Here is a 14122-nt window from a genome sequence, read left to right as displayed (position 1 = left end):
ACTTGAACACCAGGTACAGCCCAAAGAATTGATCTCTGTATCAGTTGTTTACTGAAGTTTGCAATGCTAATAGCAGTAACATTTCTGCACTTCAAACTGACATCAAAGGCTCATCATTTGTCCTTCACGCAGACAGCAGGACAACTCTGACCCCACAGGGACATTAGGAATAAAGCCAAACACATGGGATTATTAGCAGTTCAGGTAATGCTCTCCATCCTCCTAAGAGCAGTGTGCACACTAAAATGTTTTACAAATGTATTACTGTCACAGTGACTTACTGTTGAGATTTTTAGTGCAAGCACAAAGGAAAAAAGTGTTCTTGTGAAAGACAAAGGACTGTAACATAAAGAACTTTAACAGTTGCTGACCTTTCACTACACAAATCTGTTAAAGGAGTTAAGATAGGAATGAGGATTTCTCAGTGGCTGTTTATAAGTTATGCAGCATTCAATCTGTGTATTAATTCAAATCCACCATTCTTCTTACAGCCATACTCAGCTGACTGGCCTGTAATTGAGTTTGGAATTTTTTTTTTTAACTCTTTCCCTTCTTTTGTATTGCCCAGTATAAGCGCAGTACTGTGGGAGCTCCCAAAACAGCCTCAACATCATAACACAAAGTATCTGGTCCAGTGCCAATGGCAGTGACAGAACTGATTAGAAATTGCTACTTTTAAGCAATAAGTTTAGATGGTCTACATCTGGCTTCACGTGTTAAAACTCACCAGCCAACCCAGTTACTGTTTTCTTTCCCACAATGCAAAGAATACAACTATCTGAAAACTGCAATGCAATCTTCCACCCATAACTTCTTTCAAGCACTTAAATGTCAATAGACCTTGTCATAACTTTCTCTTTAAATCAAAATGCAACCTTTTCTCCCAGTACCTACTGTTAAAATATCAACCCATACTCCTGTCATCTCCCTCTTTGACCCGTATGACCTTCTGCTTTATGGTCTCCCCATGCTACGCAGAAATTTTCTCTGATGCATCAAAAATAACAAAAAGGCATGAAACAGAAGGACAATATCTGTAAGGAAAGCAATGTCTAAGCCAATCTGCATATAACTATTGTGCTCTAAAATGTGCAGCCTAACGGATATATGCTTTCTAATTGCCTGCAATCATGGATAAATAAAAGGCTACATTACTATGAGCTGGTGAAGAGAAACTATGACTTATTATCTCTATTTGGACTGCAAGTCATAAAAGAGTCAGAATAAATTTTGAATCCCTCAGTGCTTGACACTTCCAGAAGATGACAGATACTAGCAAAAGGAGTCCTCAGAGACTATGAATGTGAGCAATTAGAACCACCTATTAAATACTTTCAAGATATTCTGCAATGGGAACAGGTAGACAATGTGTTTATAATGTAGTCAAAACCATTAGAATGCAGAGGCTCATATAAAATTGGTTTCAAACTTGGTAATCTCCTGTCACTCTTCTTTTAAAAGTTTATTCTCCACATTCTCAAAATCCTTATACATTAGAATACATTTTCGAATGGCCTTTAATATAGATGCCTCTTACACACATTTGTAATTGCAAAGTTTCTCTGAACAGTTGTTGGCATTCTGTGCACAGAGGTACGCGACAGCACATAACACTGAGGCACAAAACCCGGCTCCTGTGCAGTGAAAACCCAACCATAATACTCAGAAGCATCTTATCAAAAAGTAAAATGCCAGCTGCAGGAACTGTTTGCCTCTGTTTGGTGGGGTATGTGTTTCGGGCTTTATCTGTCAGGGCTCTGAACGTGCTGCTCCTGATGCAGAGAAGCAAGTGCAAGACTAAATGTAAATGGTCTCGATGACTATGGTCGTACTGTGGATGTGCTCATAGGGTAGCAGGTAATTAAGTGCTTCACAGGATGCCACCAAAGAGTGCAGGCAGTGCTCAGTCTTAGGGAGAAGTGAAACTTCCTAAGTACTGCAAGACTGCATGTCTGCATGTGTATGCAAATACATACATTTCTTTACATTGTTACATACATACCTGTTGGTGTGTGTTTTATGCACATTTTATTATCATGGGCATTGGGTGTTTTATCTAACAATTGCTAAAGTTTAAGCCTTCCTTTGTTCTGATACTGATGAGTTCACAGCAGATGAAACAACTACATACTATATTTATAGAAACTTCCACAGAGAAGTAACACTTCCCTAAAGCACAAAGTGTGTAATTTTCCCTGCTCCTTCCCTGAAGAAGGGATTGATTCTCAAAAGTGATCAAGCACAACAGCAAATAGCCCTGTAAGTTAAGCAGCTTCCATTTGAAGTTTAGCACTGGCAAAATAAAATCTTCCACGATCTAAGATGCTACCAAAACATTTTGAAAATAGTGATGGAAATATAAGTATTTCCATACAGTTTGCATTACAGTAATATTTGTATCTCAGCTGGAACATAAGGACAATCAGCACGGAAAATGTTGAACTTTATCACTGCAGAAGTCTCCTCCCGAAACATTCAGGGGGTTTGTGGTTTGGCAAAAGATACCATACAACTTGACAGAATATTTTCACAAAGGGATTTTCCTCTTCTGTTCCCACAGAAATCTGTGGAAGTTACAATCAGGTACGTGGGAACAGAAGCAAGTGACTAAGAATGGCTTTCAGTACATATATAATTCCTCAGTTCTTTTCCAAATAGGTTACCCAGCTATATATAATAAAGATAATTAAGAACTAGAAGAATCTACATTCTTTTCAAGACTGAACTATTCAGGACACAATTAATACCATATTAATATATAAGGAACACCAGTTTCATTTTAAGTGTTTTGGAGGAAGTTTGCCACTACAATTTAGTGGCAAGAAGAAATTGGCAATCTGGGATTGTTTAGTCTGGAGAAGGCTCAGCAGAGACATCATTGCTGTCTACAACTTCCTGAAAGAAGGCTCTGATGAGGAGGGGTTTGGACTTTTCTCCCAGACAACAACCAGTACCCCAGGAAATGGCTACAAGTTATACCAGAGGAGATTTAGATTGGACATAAGGAAAAACTTGTTCACTCAAAGAGTGGTCAGGTACTGGTATGGCTGCCCAGGGAGGAGGTAGAATCACTGTCCCTGGTGGTGTTCAAGAAGTGTCTGGATGAGGAGCTACAAGATATGCTTTAGTAGCTTGTGGTAGTAATAGTGACAGGAGGATGGTTAGATCAGATGATCTTGCAGGTCCTTTCCAACCATATGATTCCATGATTCTCTGAAAGTGCTGGATTCTTTCTCGACTGTCCTGGTGATCTTCCAGAAGAGTTTCAAGGATTTATCTTTCTTCTTACTTACCCCAGCTGTAAAATGGGGTAAGTATACTTCATACTACACCATGAAAAATGGTATTTAAACACCATCCCAAACCCACTTATTCTGTGGAAATTTTTCCCATTACTTTGGTAACTGAGTCTGGATCAGGTGCCATAGTACTAACCTACCATTATTATTATTTTACTATTTTATATTTAATATATGTAGCTACTAAACATACACTGAATATATATAGCTCCCATTTTTCACGTATCTTAGATTCTTATCACCATGGCCACTGGAGCTGTTAAGGTGAGAAATGTCAGTTTTAATTACATGTATTTACGATTGTATTTCTCAGTTTACTCACGATGAGCGATTTTTCTCACCACATGAACTTTCAGACTGGTAACAGAAGATGAGTGTATTTTTCTTTAAAGGTTTGTGTAATCCGTGAGACACAAAGACATTAAGCCATTATATTTTTCTGAAATCACGGTGTCTTTTGTAGCAACAGCTGTGTATTTAGTTCAACAGTGAAACTCAAACTGTTTTTGCTAATGAAAAGGGAGCCAAATAACCAAGTGCTGGAATTAATTTCAAGCTATTGAGAGCGGACAGTTGGCTCATTAAATGTGTCCCTCATGAATGATGTCCCTTCCCTTTAGTCTGGCATTGAAATAATCCAGATTTGCTTTCTATTTTACAAAGTATTTTTAGAGCCTTCTATGACCAAAATAAGAAACGGGAGATTTATTCCACAAATACATTTTGTTAACTTGCAATAGCAAAACTTCAGCATTTACCAAATAAATACATGTCAATTTTAGGATAAATGACTTTCAGTGCAATTATTTATTTACAGGAATCTTTTACAGGCATTCCCTTTAGCACTGGACTGCTGCACATGCATCAGAAAAATTATGAAATTTCAACACTGAGAAGAATAATTGCCCCTATATTTCAAGTACACATGGGATCTTGGCCTCACTGAAGGCTATAGGAAAATTCCAATATGTCAATGAGATGGTATTTCCAATAAGGAATTCAAGCTCAGAAATACCAAATAAATAACATATTTGAGATGAATTGCAACATTTTAATTAGTTCTTATTAGGGTCAGCTGCAACCATCAAGTTTTCTTTTTCCTTTGAAGAATTTAGCTCTCTTCTCTGATTGTCTCCCATCAGTGTCACCTTTAGTTTTTCCCTTTGTGACTTCGCTCTTTTTCCTGTTTTTGTTCTCCAGTCTTTGTTCATTTTTAATTGTGTAAATTTAATTGCTTCTTGCCTCAGATACACTTACATTAAAATGCCTGCTCATTTTGTGGCAGGACTGTTCACTGTGTGCAGAAGCTGAGCAGCCTGGGCCCTCACTGGGAGATTGACACAGAACTCTGACAAAAGAGTTCTGAAATGTTTGCATCAGTGCAAAAAATTCCTCCAGAGCATGTGCTGAGAGAAAAACTGAGCTGCCTTCTTGAGACCCCATTACAAGAATTACACCAATCATGCTCTAATGAGGGTCCCAGAACCACAGAGCATTAATGAGTGTGATGACTTAACAGCTGCCGAGAAGCGTATAAATTATTCCAACACCCCTCTATTCCTTGGGTCAGTGGAGAATAGGACAACATAGCAGTATTGCAGGGCCATAATGTTTGCTGATAACACCCTGGGCTGTGCTAGGTAAAGCACTGCTAACAGACTGATGGAGGTGATCCTTTGGCTTAACTTGTGAGAAACAAAGATCTGGGGCCAGTCCTGAGTTCTCCATTACAACAGTGGCATGGCATTACTGAATAGTGTCCAGCAAAGAGCAAAGGAGGTGATTTAGGATCTGAAGCATCTGGCATATTATAAAAGGTTGGGTGTGCTGGGATTGCTCAGCTTGCAGAAGAAAAGGGACAGGTGGTTTCTTAGCCATGTGTATAAATATCTTCTTAAAGAAGACAGAGTCAAGCTATATTCAGAAGTGTCTAGTGATGGGACAAGGCGTAAGGGGTGAAAACCAAAACAAAGAAAATGCCATTTAAACACAAGAAAAACAACTTACTGTGAGAGTGATTGGGCACTGGTGTAGATTGCACAGAGATATTGTGCAGTTTCCACCCTTGGAGAAATTAAAAACCAGACAGGGCATCATGTTCTCCAGTGTGACCCATTCTCTGCTTCTGTGATCCTCCTCCCCCAGGAAGTGAGTTTGGGCAGAGGGCACAGCTCCTCATTCCGACTTCTTTCCCACTTGCCAGACACATCACCTTGAGCCTGATACTAACCTCTTGTTTTCCCTAATTATTTTCTATTTTTGGCCACCTTCTTTTCAGATACCAATCCTAAAACAGTATATTTTAGGCATGCAAATCTAAGGGACAATTTTACAATAACAGTTTCCTCATTTATGACTAAAGCACTCAGATTTAGATAGCTAGAACTCTGTAAGTAGCCAAGCTTTATTTCTAATGTCTAAAGCTGATAAGATAAAAAAGGATATTTACACGTTTCTATAGATAAATATATCCAAATACAGATTAGTTCTAGATTTAAAATACGTGATTATTCAAGCTTCACATGTTTTAAATCATTTTTTATTTTTATTAAACTTCGACTTATTTTAATCATATGCACAGGAGAAAACATCTGACAGCATAACTTGGAAAAAAAAAGACGTGCTACACAAAAGAATGTGTGGATGACAGCTGCTACTCCCCTTTAAATCCCATTCTGTCATTTCTGTGTTGAATAGTATCCTCTTTTGCTTACCATTCATACTGATGAACACAGCATAGCCAGGTCCTCTGAAGCTAAATTGCTGTATACATTTTCTTGATAATGTACACTAATTCATTTTTCTCAAAAAGAATAAACCATACAAAACACAATATTCAACTTACCAGTGGAAATGCTGATGAATAATGCAAAAACATCTCAATCGTTTACATCAGCACAAAAAAAAAACAGACTGAAGTCAAGAAGACTGCATTCAGTCTTAAATAACTCAGAGCTGGAGAGAGTTTGGGAGCATTGTTCCAGCAGATCTCCACCTCTGCTGTATTATATTCTACAAAAACCCCAGATGCCTGCTCCTCATAATCCAAAAGAAGCATGGCATTGCTTACAATAATCATGGGGAATCCCTGGATTAACCAGTATTGATGGGTAGCTCTTGCATTCCCCTGCGGAGTTCAGCACGGAAGTCAATCAATGGGTGTTTAACTCTGGCTGGCACGCTCTGCACTCACTCCTGCAGTTTCACGGCTCTCGCCTCCTGCCAGCACCAACTCCAGAGCTTTTTTCTGCAGGGCTGGCAGCTGCCTCTGTGCCTCTGCTTCAGCCAGTGCTGCACAGACGTCTCTGAAGTCTTGGCAAGAGAACTCAAAGAGATTCCAGCAGCACAGGAGATCCCCTGCCAGACTAGAGGAGCAAAGGACTGAGGGAAGAGGAATCACTGGGCTATTTAATCCTTTATTTTCATGGCTGTATAAAGGACAGCAGGAAGCATGTGGTGCCAAAAGAAAGAATTTTGTATCAAAAAGTAGCACAATTCCTTCTGTAAGCCCTTCCCCACTCTGAGAAAGAAGTAACTTTTGCTTCTCAGAGGGATCAAAAAGAGTCCGCCAGGGTGACAAAAGAGAGGTAGAAGTTAACCTCATGACATGGCAATAGGATAAACCAGTACGAAGGAAGATTACACTGCAAAGGCCTTCTGTGATTCAGAAGAAAATTGTCTTCGGTTCAGCAAAGGAGAAAATGTAACACCTGAGGATTACGAAGTGAGGGAACACAGAGAGGCACCTTAGCAACAGCACTTTGAATAAACAAAGCTGCAGGGGTCACAGTAAGAGAGAATCATTGTTAAGGCATAACTACAGGTAATACAGTCATGAGCTATCAACGAGCTGCTGTGCGAGGTGCAGTAAGACTTCAACGCCACCAGGTGGGAACAAAAAGGGGGAAGATAAAGGAAGCAGGAGTTAAAGGCTGATATCTGAAAACACATTTGTAGAGAAGGGCAGCCAATCCATAGAAAGTCAAGAAAAAACAAGAGTTAAGAGGAAAAATAACAAGTAGAAACCTATCACTATCTCAACAGGAGAAAAGAAAGCAATATTTAAGAAGTAGAAGTGAAGAATCAGGAAAGAAAGCTTTTTTGAAAAGCAGGTGAATACTGGATTTTGGAAGAAGAATGAATGTTTCAAAGGCAGTCCTTCAATCAGAGAGTGAATAACAAAACAAGGGCCTTCATTCTTGGGACATTAACTAGAGATACTAACATGAGCAGTTTCAGCTGATGGAGGGAGGATGGAGCATACTGAAGGAGATACACATTCTAATTAGAGCAATTCGCACAGCATGTTTGGAGGGGATAGAGATTAAAGGAATAAAAACAGCACTGGTTACAGAAAGGGAATCTAATCGGTGTTTTCATGGTAGGAAAGGTCTATGGCTACCTACATTTACTTGAGAGGAAACCTCAAGAAACAAAAAAGGAAAAATAAGGCAGGATAAAACAGGTACACGTGATAAGAGGGGAGGGGACAAAGAGGAAGGAAGACTAAGGATGAAGTCAACATTTCTGTGACAGCAGACTGAGAAGCATGTGGAAAAGGTTAATGATAGAAGTAAATCATGCTGTATTTTAAGTGCAGAGGCAAATGAAGTGTATGAAGTAGAATCTGAATTATGATGGGGAATTCAAAGACAGAGAAGACTAAATAAAGCAAGTCATTGCTTTTGTAAGAGAAAAAGTGGATGGATCTGAGTGAAACGATGCAGTGAGGATATAGAAACAGCCAGCAAAAATGTCAGATTCAGTATCACAGAAAAGTAGCTCAAGGGTGAACACGCTGGTTTAAAACCGATAATCATTGCACCGTAGTCAATGTCTTATCAGTAATCAGGGTTAGCATTTCTCATTACAGCTGAAGTCCAAAAATTGATCAGAAAGCTTCTTAGATCAGTGTGGTCATGTAATAAACAAATGGCTCTCCTGCACAAATTGAGCAGGAGCAAGAAAAGATGAATCCCCCTTCAGCGTGCAGCCCTTCTCTGCTGATTATCTTGTAACTTTTCCCTGCCTAGAAAGTGCACTTTATTTTCAATTTCCAGTCTCACGCATACCTCCTTAGCCTTGTGCCTCAGCATTTACAAAGCTTTAACTTGTCAGCTTTGGGAGTTCTCTGCCTTTCCTCTGAATATTAGTTACATAATAGCTTGAGCTCAACAATCAAAGCAGTGATAGGTCAAAAGGAAGATTTGCCTGAGGTGATGGAGGAAGTTGATGGCAGAGCTTGAAGCTGAATACACATCTCTCTGCTATTCAGACAGCACAAAAACCACAAGAGTCTCCTTCACTGTTTAGATTTTGTTGGCATTTTTTCAAAGCACTCTGTATCTGAAGCCAAAGCTAAGAAATGCAATGGCACTGGAAAAGCTAATAAGCCAGAGATACATCCTCAAATGACAGTGTTTTCTAATTCTCAATAGCACTTCCATGCTATTGTTAATACACGATATACCTTACAATCCAAATTTTCCACAACATTCCTACTGTACTTCTCTACATCATGTAAAGTGTTCAGGAGACAGAAAGCAAGATAATTTTCCTATAATCAGTCTTCTCCTTGGATTTTACATTCCTCACCTTCAAAATATGCAAGTCCAAAGATGCCATAACTCTTCATTACTGACATGATTAGCTCTAAAACTCTCATGTTCAACTCTCTCACATCTGTGAGCTTCAACTCGAGCTTCCATAAGGAACTAGCTGGGTATGCTGCTGTGGCACTTCAATAAAAACATTTTAGTCCTGCCTTGTGTAACAGAAGACACAGCATGAGACACAGCGCTCCTACGAGCGGCTCTGAAAGCGCTCCTACGAGCAGCTCTGAAGCAGAAATAAGATCAAGAACCAGGACCTTTTACTGGGTGTTGTGGGTGATGACAGGTAGTTGCCTGATTACAATCTTTTCTGTTGTTAAGGCACCATGCAGCTCTGCACCCTGCACACACGTTTATACACCCTTTACACACCTACGAAGAGGCTCTTGTTACGCTGGTGCGATCAGTACTTGGTACCGCTGCCCTGTCAGGTCCCAAAGCGGCATCTGCAGTTCCACAGGAGCACCTCGCGCTATTTATTTATTTCCAGAGCGACGAGCGCTCAGCCAGCCGCTTATCGTTTCACTGGCGTGCAGCCGAAACACTGACGGCCTTCCCACGCCAGACTCGCGGGCTGCGGCCGCTCGCACCGCGGCGTGGCCCCGCGGCCCTCATAGCAGCGCGGCGCTCCCTCCGCCGCTCAGGGGGGGGAAAGGCGACACTGCTGAGCCGCGGCCCGCCCACACCCGGGATGCTCGGAGGAGCCGAGGCGGGCTCTGCGGACGAGCGAAGGCCGCGGCGCGGCACCTCGTGCCCGGCGGGAGGCGGCCCGGCCGGGTCAGCCCGCCCCCGGCTCCGGCCCTCCACCGCCCCTTCCTGTCATGGCGGCGGCCGGGCCCCGGCAGCGCGACGAGGCGGCGGGGTGGGAAGTGGCCTTCCCCAGGAGCTGAGCGCCCGGTGCCGAGCGGGGACGCCGCCCGGCCCGGAGTCGGCGACGCTACGTTGCTGCAGGAGGTGACCGAGGTCCGCGGTCCGGCGGCGGCCGCCGTGAGGGCAGGGCCTGCGGGACGGGCCGGGCCGCGTGGGAGGGAGACGGCTGCTCAGCGCTGCCGAGGGAGCGGGGAAGGCGCCGCGCTGAGTCCCGGTGGCCGCGGGCTGCCGGAGCCCCGACCCGACGGGGAAGCTGCGCGGGGCGGGCAGGCCCCGTCCTGCGCTGGCCGGGAGTTTCCTTCTGCTCGTGCCTTACTTTAGCGAAGGTACCTAGGGTGTGGCCCCGGGTAAAACACCGCTTGTGTTTTCTTTTCCTCCGTTTCTTTGAGCTTATCTCAAACCGGTTCTCATGAACTTTGTGAAACCGGATGGGACGTTTGTCCTAGAGCGTATTCACAGGGAGGGACTGGCACTTACATCCGCGTTCTCTGTCGTCCTGTGTGCACAGCTCCCGAGGCCGTGCCGTGCCAGCGGTTCGTGTCGGCCACCCATCCTGAAAGCCCAGGGACAGGCCCGCATACAGAGCGTGCAGCGAGCCGGCACGGGGCAGCAGAGCGTGCTCTGAGCCGCCCTCACCAAAAGGCTTCAGAGACTTGTTTCAGCCTAGTGGAAAAAGAAGTGAAAAATTGCAAACTCGCCATAGTTGTCTCATGACATTAAGTTGCATGTTTTTGTAACTTGTTGTCCTCACTCCCACCCAGGTGCTTGTAATACAGCAATCTCGTTGGTTGGCTTTTGGGAATAGAATCCAAGGGAGAAGGAAGGGAGGTCCAGTCATGTTCCTTTCGTTTTCTATGCAGATAGTGCCGAAGGACCTGCTTTCTACCGCTTTCATCATTTAACTTCCTTGTGGGGTCAGCAGCATGTCTTCTGCTGGGTGCGCCTCAAAACTTCTCCTGGTCCTCAGTGCACTGCTGCTGGTGCTACCAGTAGTTGAAGCCATGGATGCAGGAGATACAATTGCGTTCCTGCTGGGCCTCGCTGTCAGCGTCATTGGATTCTGTGCCTGTCTTGGCTTGTATGCCAGGAAAAGAAATGGACAGCAATGATTTCAAGAAGATGCTCAAATGAAATGTGTTTCCTAACATTGCTTGGGGTTGAGGTCCGGGATTTAAAACTTCTTCAGTTCTGGATAACTTTTGAAAACTTGTAGTAGATAATCCTGCAAACCCTCTTACTGTGCAATACAACAGATCAAGACCGTACTCAGTAGAAGGGATTTGTAGGATCTGTCATCATGACAGTAAGATGATTTTACATTGCTTGTGATTAAATAATGCCTTAGAGAAGGGTGAGAACTATTTGAGTGGGGGTAGCGAGCCACGGAGTGCTTCACAGTAAACAATGATAAATGGAATGTATGAGGGAGACCTTCAGCAAGTTCTGCAATTTTGGTTTCAGGGGTTCATGAGGAGGAAGCAGCTATTAATCTTCCAGTCAGGATGACAGAGCTTTGGAAATACCTCTGATGAGATAACTAGCAAGCAGACTGCTTTGACATGAGCACATGTGCTCACATGGTTTGTAATGACAGCACCTGACAGCTCACTTCCAGTGTTACAGGGATGAGATTTGGGAGAACTAAGAAAACATGGAAAACTCTCTTCTATTTATTTCCATTTTTATGTTAGAATGTGCCTCTTCTGTAGCCTGTGTTCTTGTTCCCAGAATGGGACTGTTATTTTACTTCAACATATAAAGCTATGTGAATCAAGTAGGGAGCATGTTTTGTTGTCACTTCTTTATTTTCAGCTCTCAGTTTTCCTTTAAGCATGTTGAGTAAAGTGTTCTGTTTTGGTTTTGTTTTTTGTTTGCTTTTTCCAAAAATGAAGATTTAGCTATTTTTGTGTGGAATTATATGTAGTGTTTCTGAATTAGTCTGTAATTAAATTTTATCAGGACAGTTGTGCACATTTCTTTTGCAATATGGAAACAACTTGTTTTGTTAAAATCCTGGGTTTAGTAGACAAATCTGTTATTCTTGAATGTCCTCCTCCTGATAAACTTGATGTTGTTAGTTAAGCGTTTAGGCTTCTTATCTGATTGATACCTAAGAGTTCCACAGAAGAAAAGGACCAAAAACAAAGTAAAAGATCTTGATGCAAAACTGCATTCATGCTCTGTCAAACAGGGTCTTACATGGTTGAAAAAATCTACCGAGTAGCAGATCTAGAACCCATTTATTTCTTTTAGTAGCAATGTGGAAGTGACACAGCTGAGAATGTCAACCACAAAGCCCTCAGGCTTATGAGGATGTTCTCGCTGTCATCTTAGTTGAAGGAGCACATGAAAGCAAATAAATAACAGCAGGGAAAAAAAACTAGCAGAATAAGCAGCGGAGGAAGGTGAACTCTGTAGTTCACAGAATTTTGTTCTGATCTTGTGCTGTGGGCACTGCCAGTCTTGCTAGAAATCTCGTCTTTCATCTTTCAAAGTTGGAGAGAAAAAGTGAAATGTGATGCAAAGTTATGTATGTTGTTCCTCCCCTTTCTCCGTTAGCGTCTCTGCTCAGTAGAGCACAAAGCAATGACGAGAATTGCGAAATAGATTTTACATAAGTAATTGAATGGGCAGTTCATGTTCTACAAATTCTAAGATTTCTATATTCCCTATACCATATGTGGCTGTTTTGACTGCGGTCTGCTCAGAAGCTGGAGAGAGAAGCCCAGTTTATTTCATTCTCATAATCGTGTCTGTCTCTGTCTCACGGTTAACGCAGGAAGGTGTAATGAAAGTGTCCAAAATACTGTGGTTGAAACTGGGACTCAACCCAGCAAGCCTCATTAATCTTGGTTTCTGCTCTCAAGCTACTGGAATGATACTGGTCACAAAGTTGCTCTGCTGAAATGCAAGCCTTGCCATTCAGCAAGCTCTTCTGGTACCCCCTTTTGTGTCTTCCAGAGGCCACAGTGGGACAGCCCTCGAATGAGCTTCGAATAGTAGTATCACCTTCAAAGTCCAGTACGTGATTTTTTAACAGAGTGGATGCAAGCACACATCATGTGTGATCTTCTGCATTTCGGGCTTGGCTAAACCATTATTACCCTTAAAAACAACAAAACACCCAACAACTCAGTATGCTTTGCATTTCCCCAAATTTGAGAAGTCTGCCAATTATTCAGTAGAATATTAAATAATGCTTTCAATAGTAGAAATTTTATCTCAAGCAGGTTTTCTCAAGGCTCCTTTATCATCAATTTGGAAAAGATCCCTGGCAACAGTTTCACAGGGTTGTGCAACACTTTCACTGTAGGAGTACAACATTTCTGTGGAATAATTAGTATCAGGCTATAGAGAAATGAGGAACCCTGTCCTTTGACTGAAGCTGTATGTACTTCACTGAAAGGTGTTTGCACAGCATAATGGCATTGTTTCCTGGGTTCTCACAGAAGCTCTATTGTTAAAGACTTGCATTTGTCAATTACTTGAGTGTAAAATTTGATATCCCTGTTTTTCTTCTGCTTTAATAAACTTTCACATATGATTTGTTATCAGTCTGATGAAGTAATTTTTATGTGAAGAGGAAAACATGACAGAAATGACTGAAACTACTGAAATTGCTTATATTAAATATTTGACTTTGAAAACTCAGGTAAAAGATCTTTTCCATTTTGTAAAATGTGTGTACTTCTCTTTGTCCTATTATTGGTATACATGAAATCCAATTTCAGTGTTCTAGTGTATCTAATTTCAGTATTAGTCATTTGAGAACACTGCAGAGTGCTCTTACTTTGAATCTGAAACTTTGCAGTTGTGCAGGAGCCTGTTTCTCTGGTACAAGGGAAACTTGAAACATTTGTTTTTCTTCTGGACTTTGAATTTTCAACATTATTACATAGTTGCCTTTGTATCAGAAAAGCCATTTATGGGAGTTTTCTAGCCAGAGACCCAAGTATATAAAGGACCGTTTTCTGAAGAAAAATGTTCTAATGCTGTATAGTTATTTGAATGATACATTTTTTTAGACTTCAAAAGAGGTTGTTTTATCCCAGCATCTTATGAAAATAGGGTTCTAGTTCTTTTAGGACTTCAGTTCAGTAGTGCACAAAGCAGTTTTGTTAATATATTAGTGGCTGTATTCGGAGCAGAAAGCAAAAACAGCCTGACAACGCCTACCTCTTAACAAGCAACCTACCCTCTCTTTAATGCAAGAAAGTTGTAAATGAGGAACAAGACTGCTGTGATTTCCATTTGCCTTTACAATAGTGTAGCTCAAAACAAGCTGTCCCACAGCATTTAACAGCCAACCTACAGTCCCTTTGTGAACGGACAGATGTTGTT

The 14122-nt window shown here is 41.8% G+C and overlaps 1 protein-coding gene across 4 annotated transcripts; it reads left to right on the top strand.

Annotated features, from left to right (window-relative positions):
* Positions 1-9702: 9702 nt before the first annotated feature.
* Positions 9703-13330, top strand: SMIM30 (small integral membrane protein 30). 4 transcript variants are annotated; one of them, XM_052667984.1, is made up of 2 exons: positions 9703-9898; positions 10642-13330. In XM_052667984.1, the coding sequence occupies exon 2, from the start codon at positions 10705-10707 to the stop codon at positions 10888-10890; it is 186 nt and encodes a 61-aa protein (XP_052523944.1). In that variant the 5' UTR covers positions 9703-9898; positions 10642-10704; the 3' UTR covers positions 10891-13330. The 4 variants fall into 4 exon arrangements, with proteins under 4 accessions (XP_052523944.1, XP_052523943.1, XP_052523942.1 ...); XM_052667983.1 differs by having other exon boundaries at positions 9704-9865; XM_052667982.1 differs by having other exon boundaries at positions 9704-9874.
* Positions 13331-14122: the final 792 nt, after the last annotated feature.

This window comes from Tympanuchus pallidicinctus, unplaced genomic scaffold (assembly GCF_026119805.1).
Source record: "Tympanuchus pallidicinctus isolate F22 unplaced genomic scaffold, pur_lepc_1.0 scaffold8, whole genome shotgun sequence".
Taxonomy (NCBI): domain Eukaryota; kingdom Metazoa; phylum Chordata; class Aves; order Galliformes; family Phasianidae; genus Tympanuchus; species Tympanuchus pallidicinctus.
Note: the sequence above shows the minus strand (reverse complement) of the source record. Positions and strands in the feature narration are given on the sequence as shown.

What these genes read in the sequence shown, in the direction of transcription:
- SMIM30 (XM_052667984.1), top strand. Translation starts at nt 10,705, where the DNA reads ATGTCTTCTGCTGGGTGCGCCTCAAAACTTCTCCTGGTCCTCAGTGCA.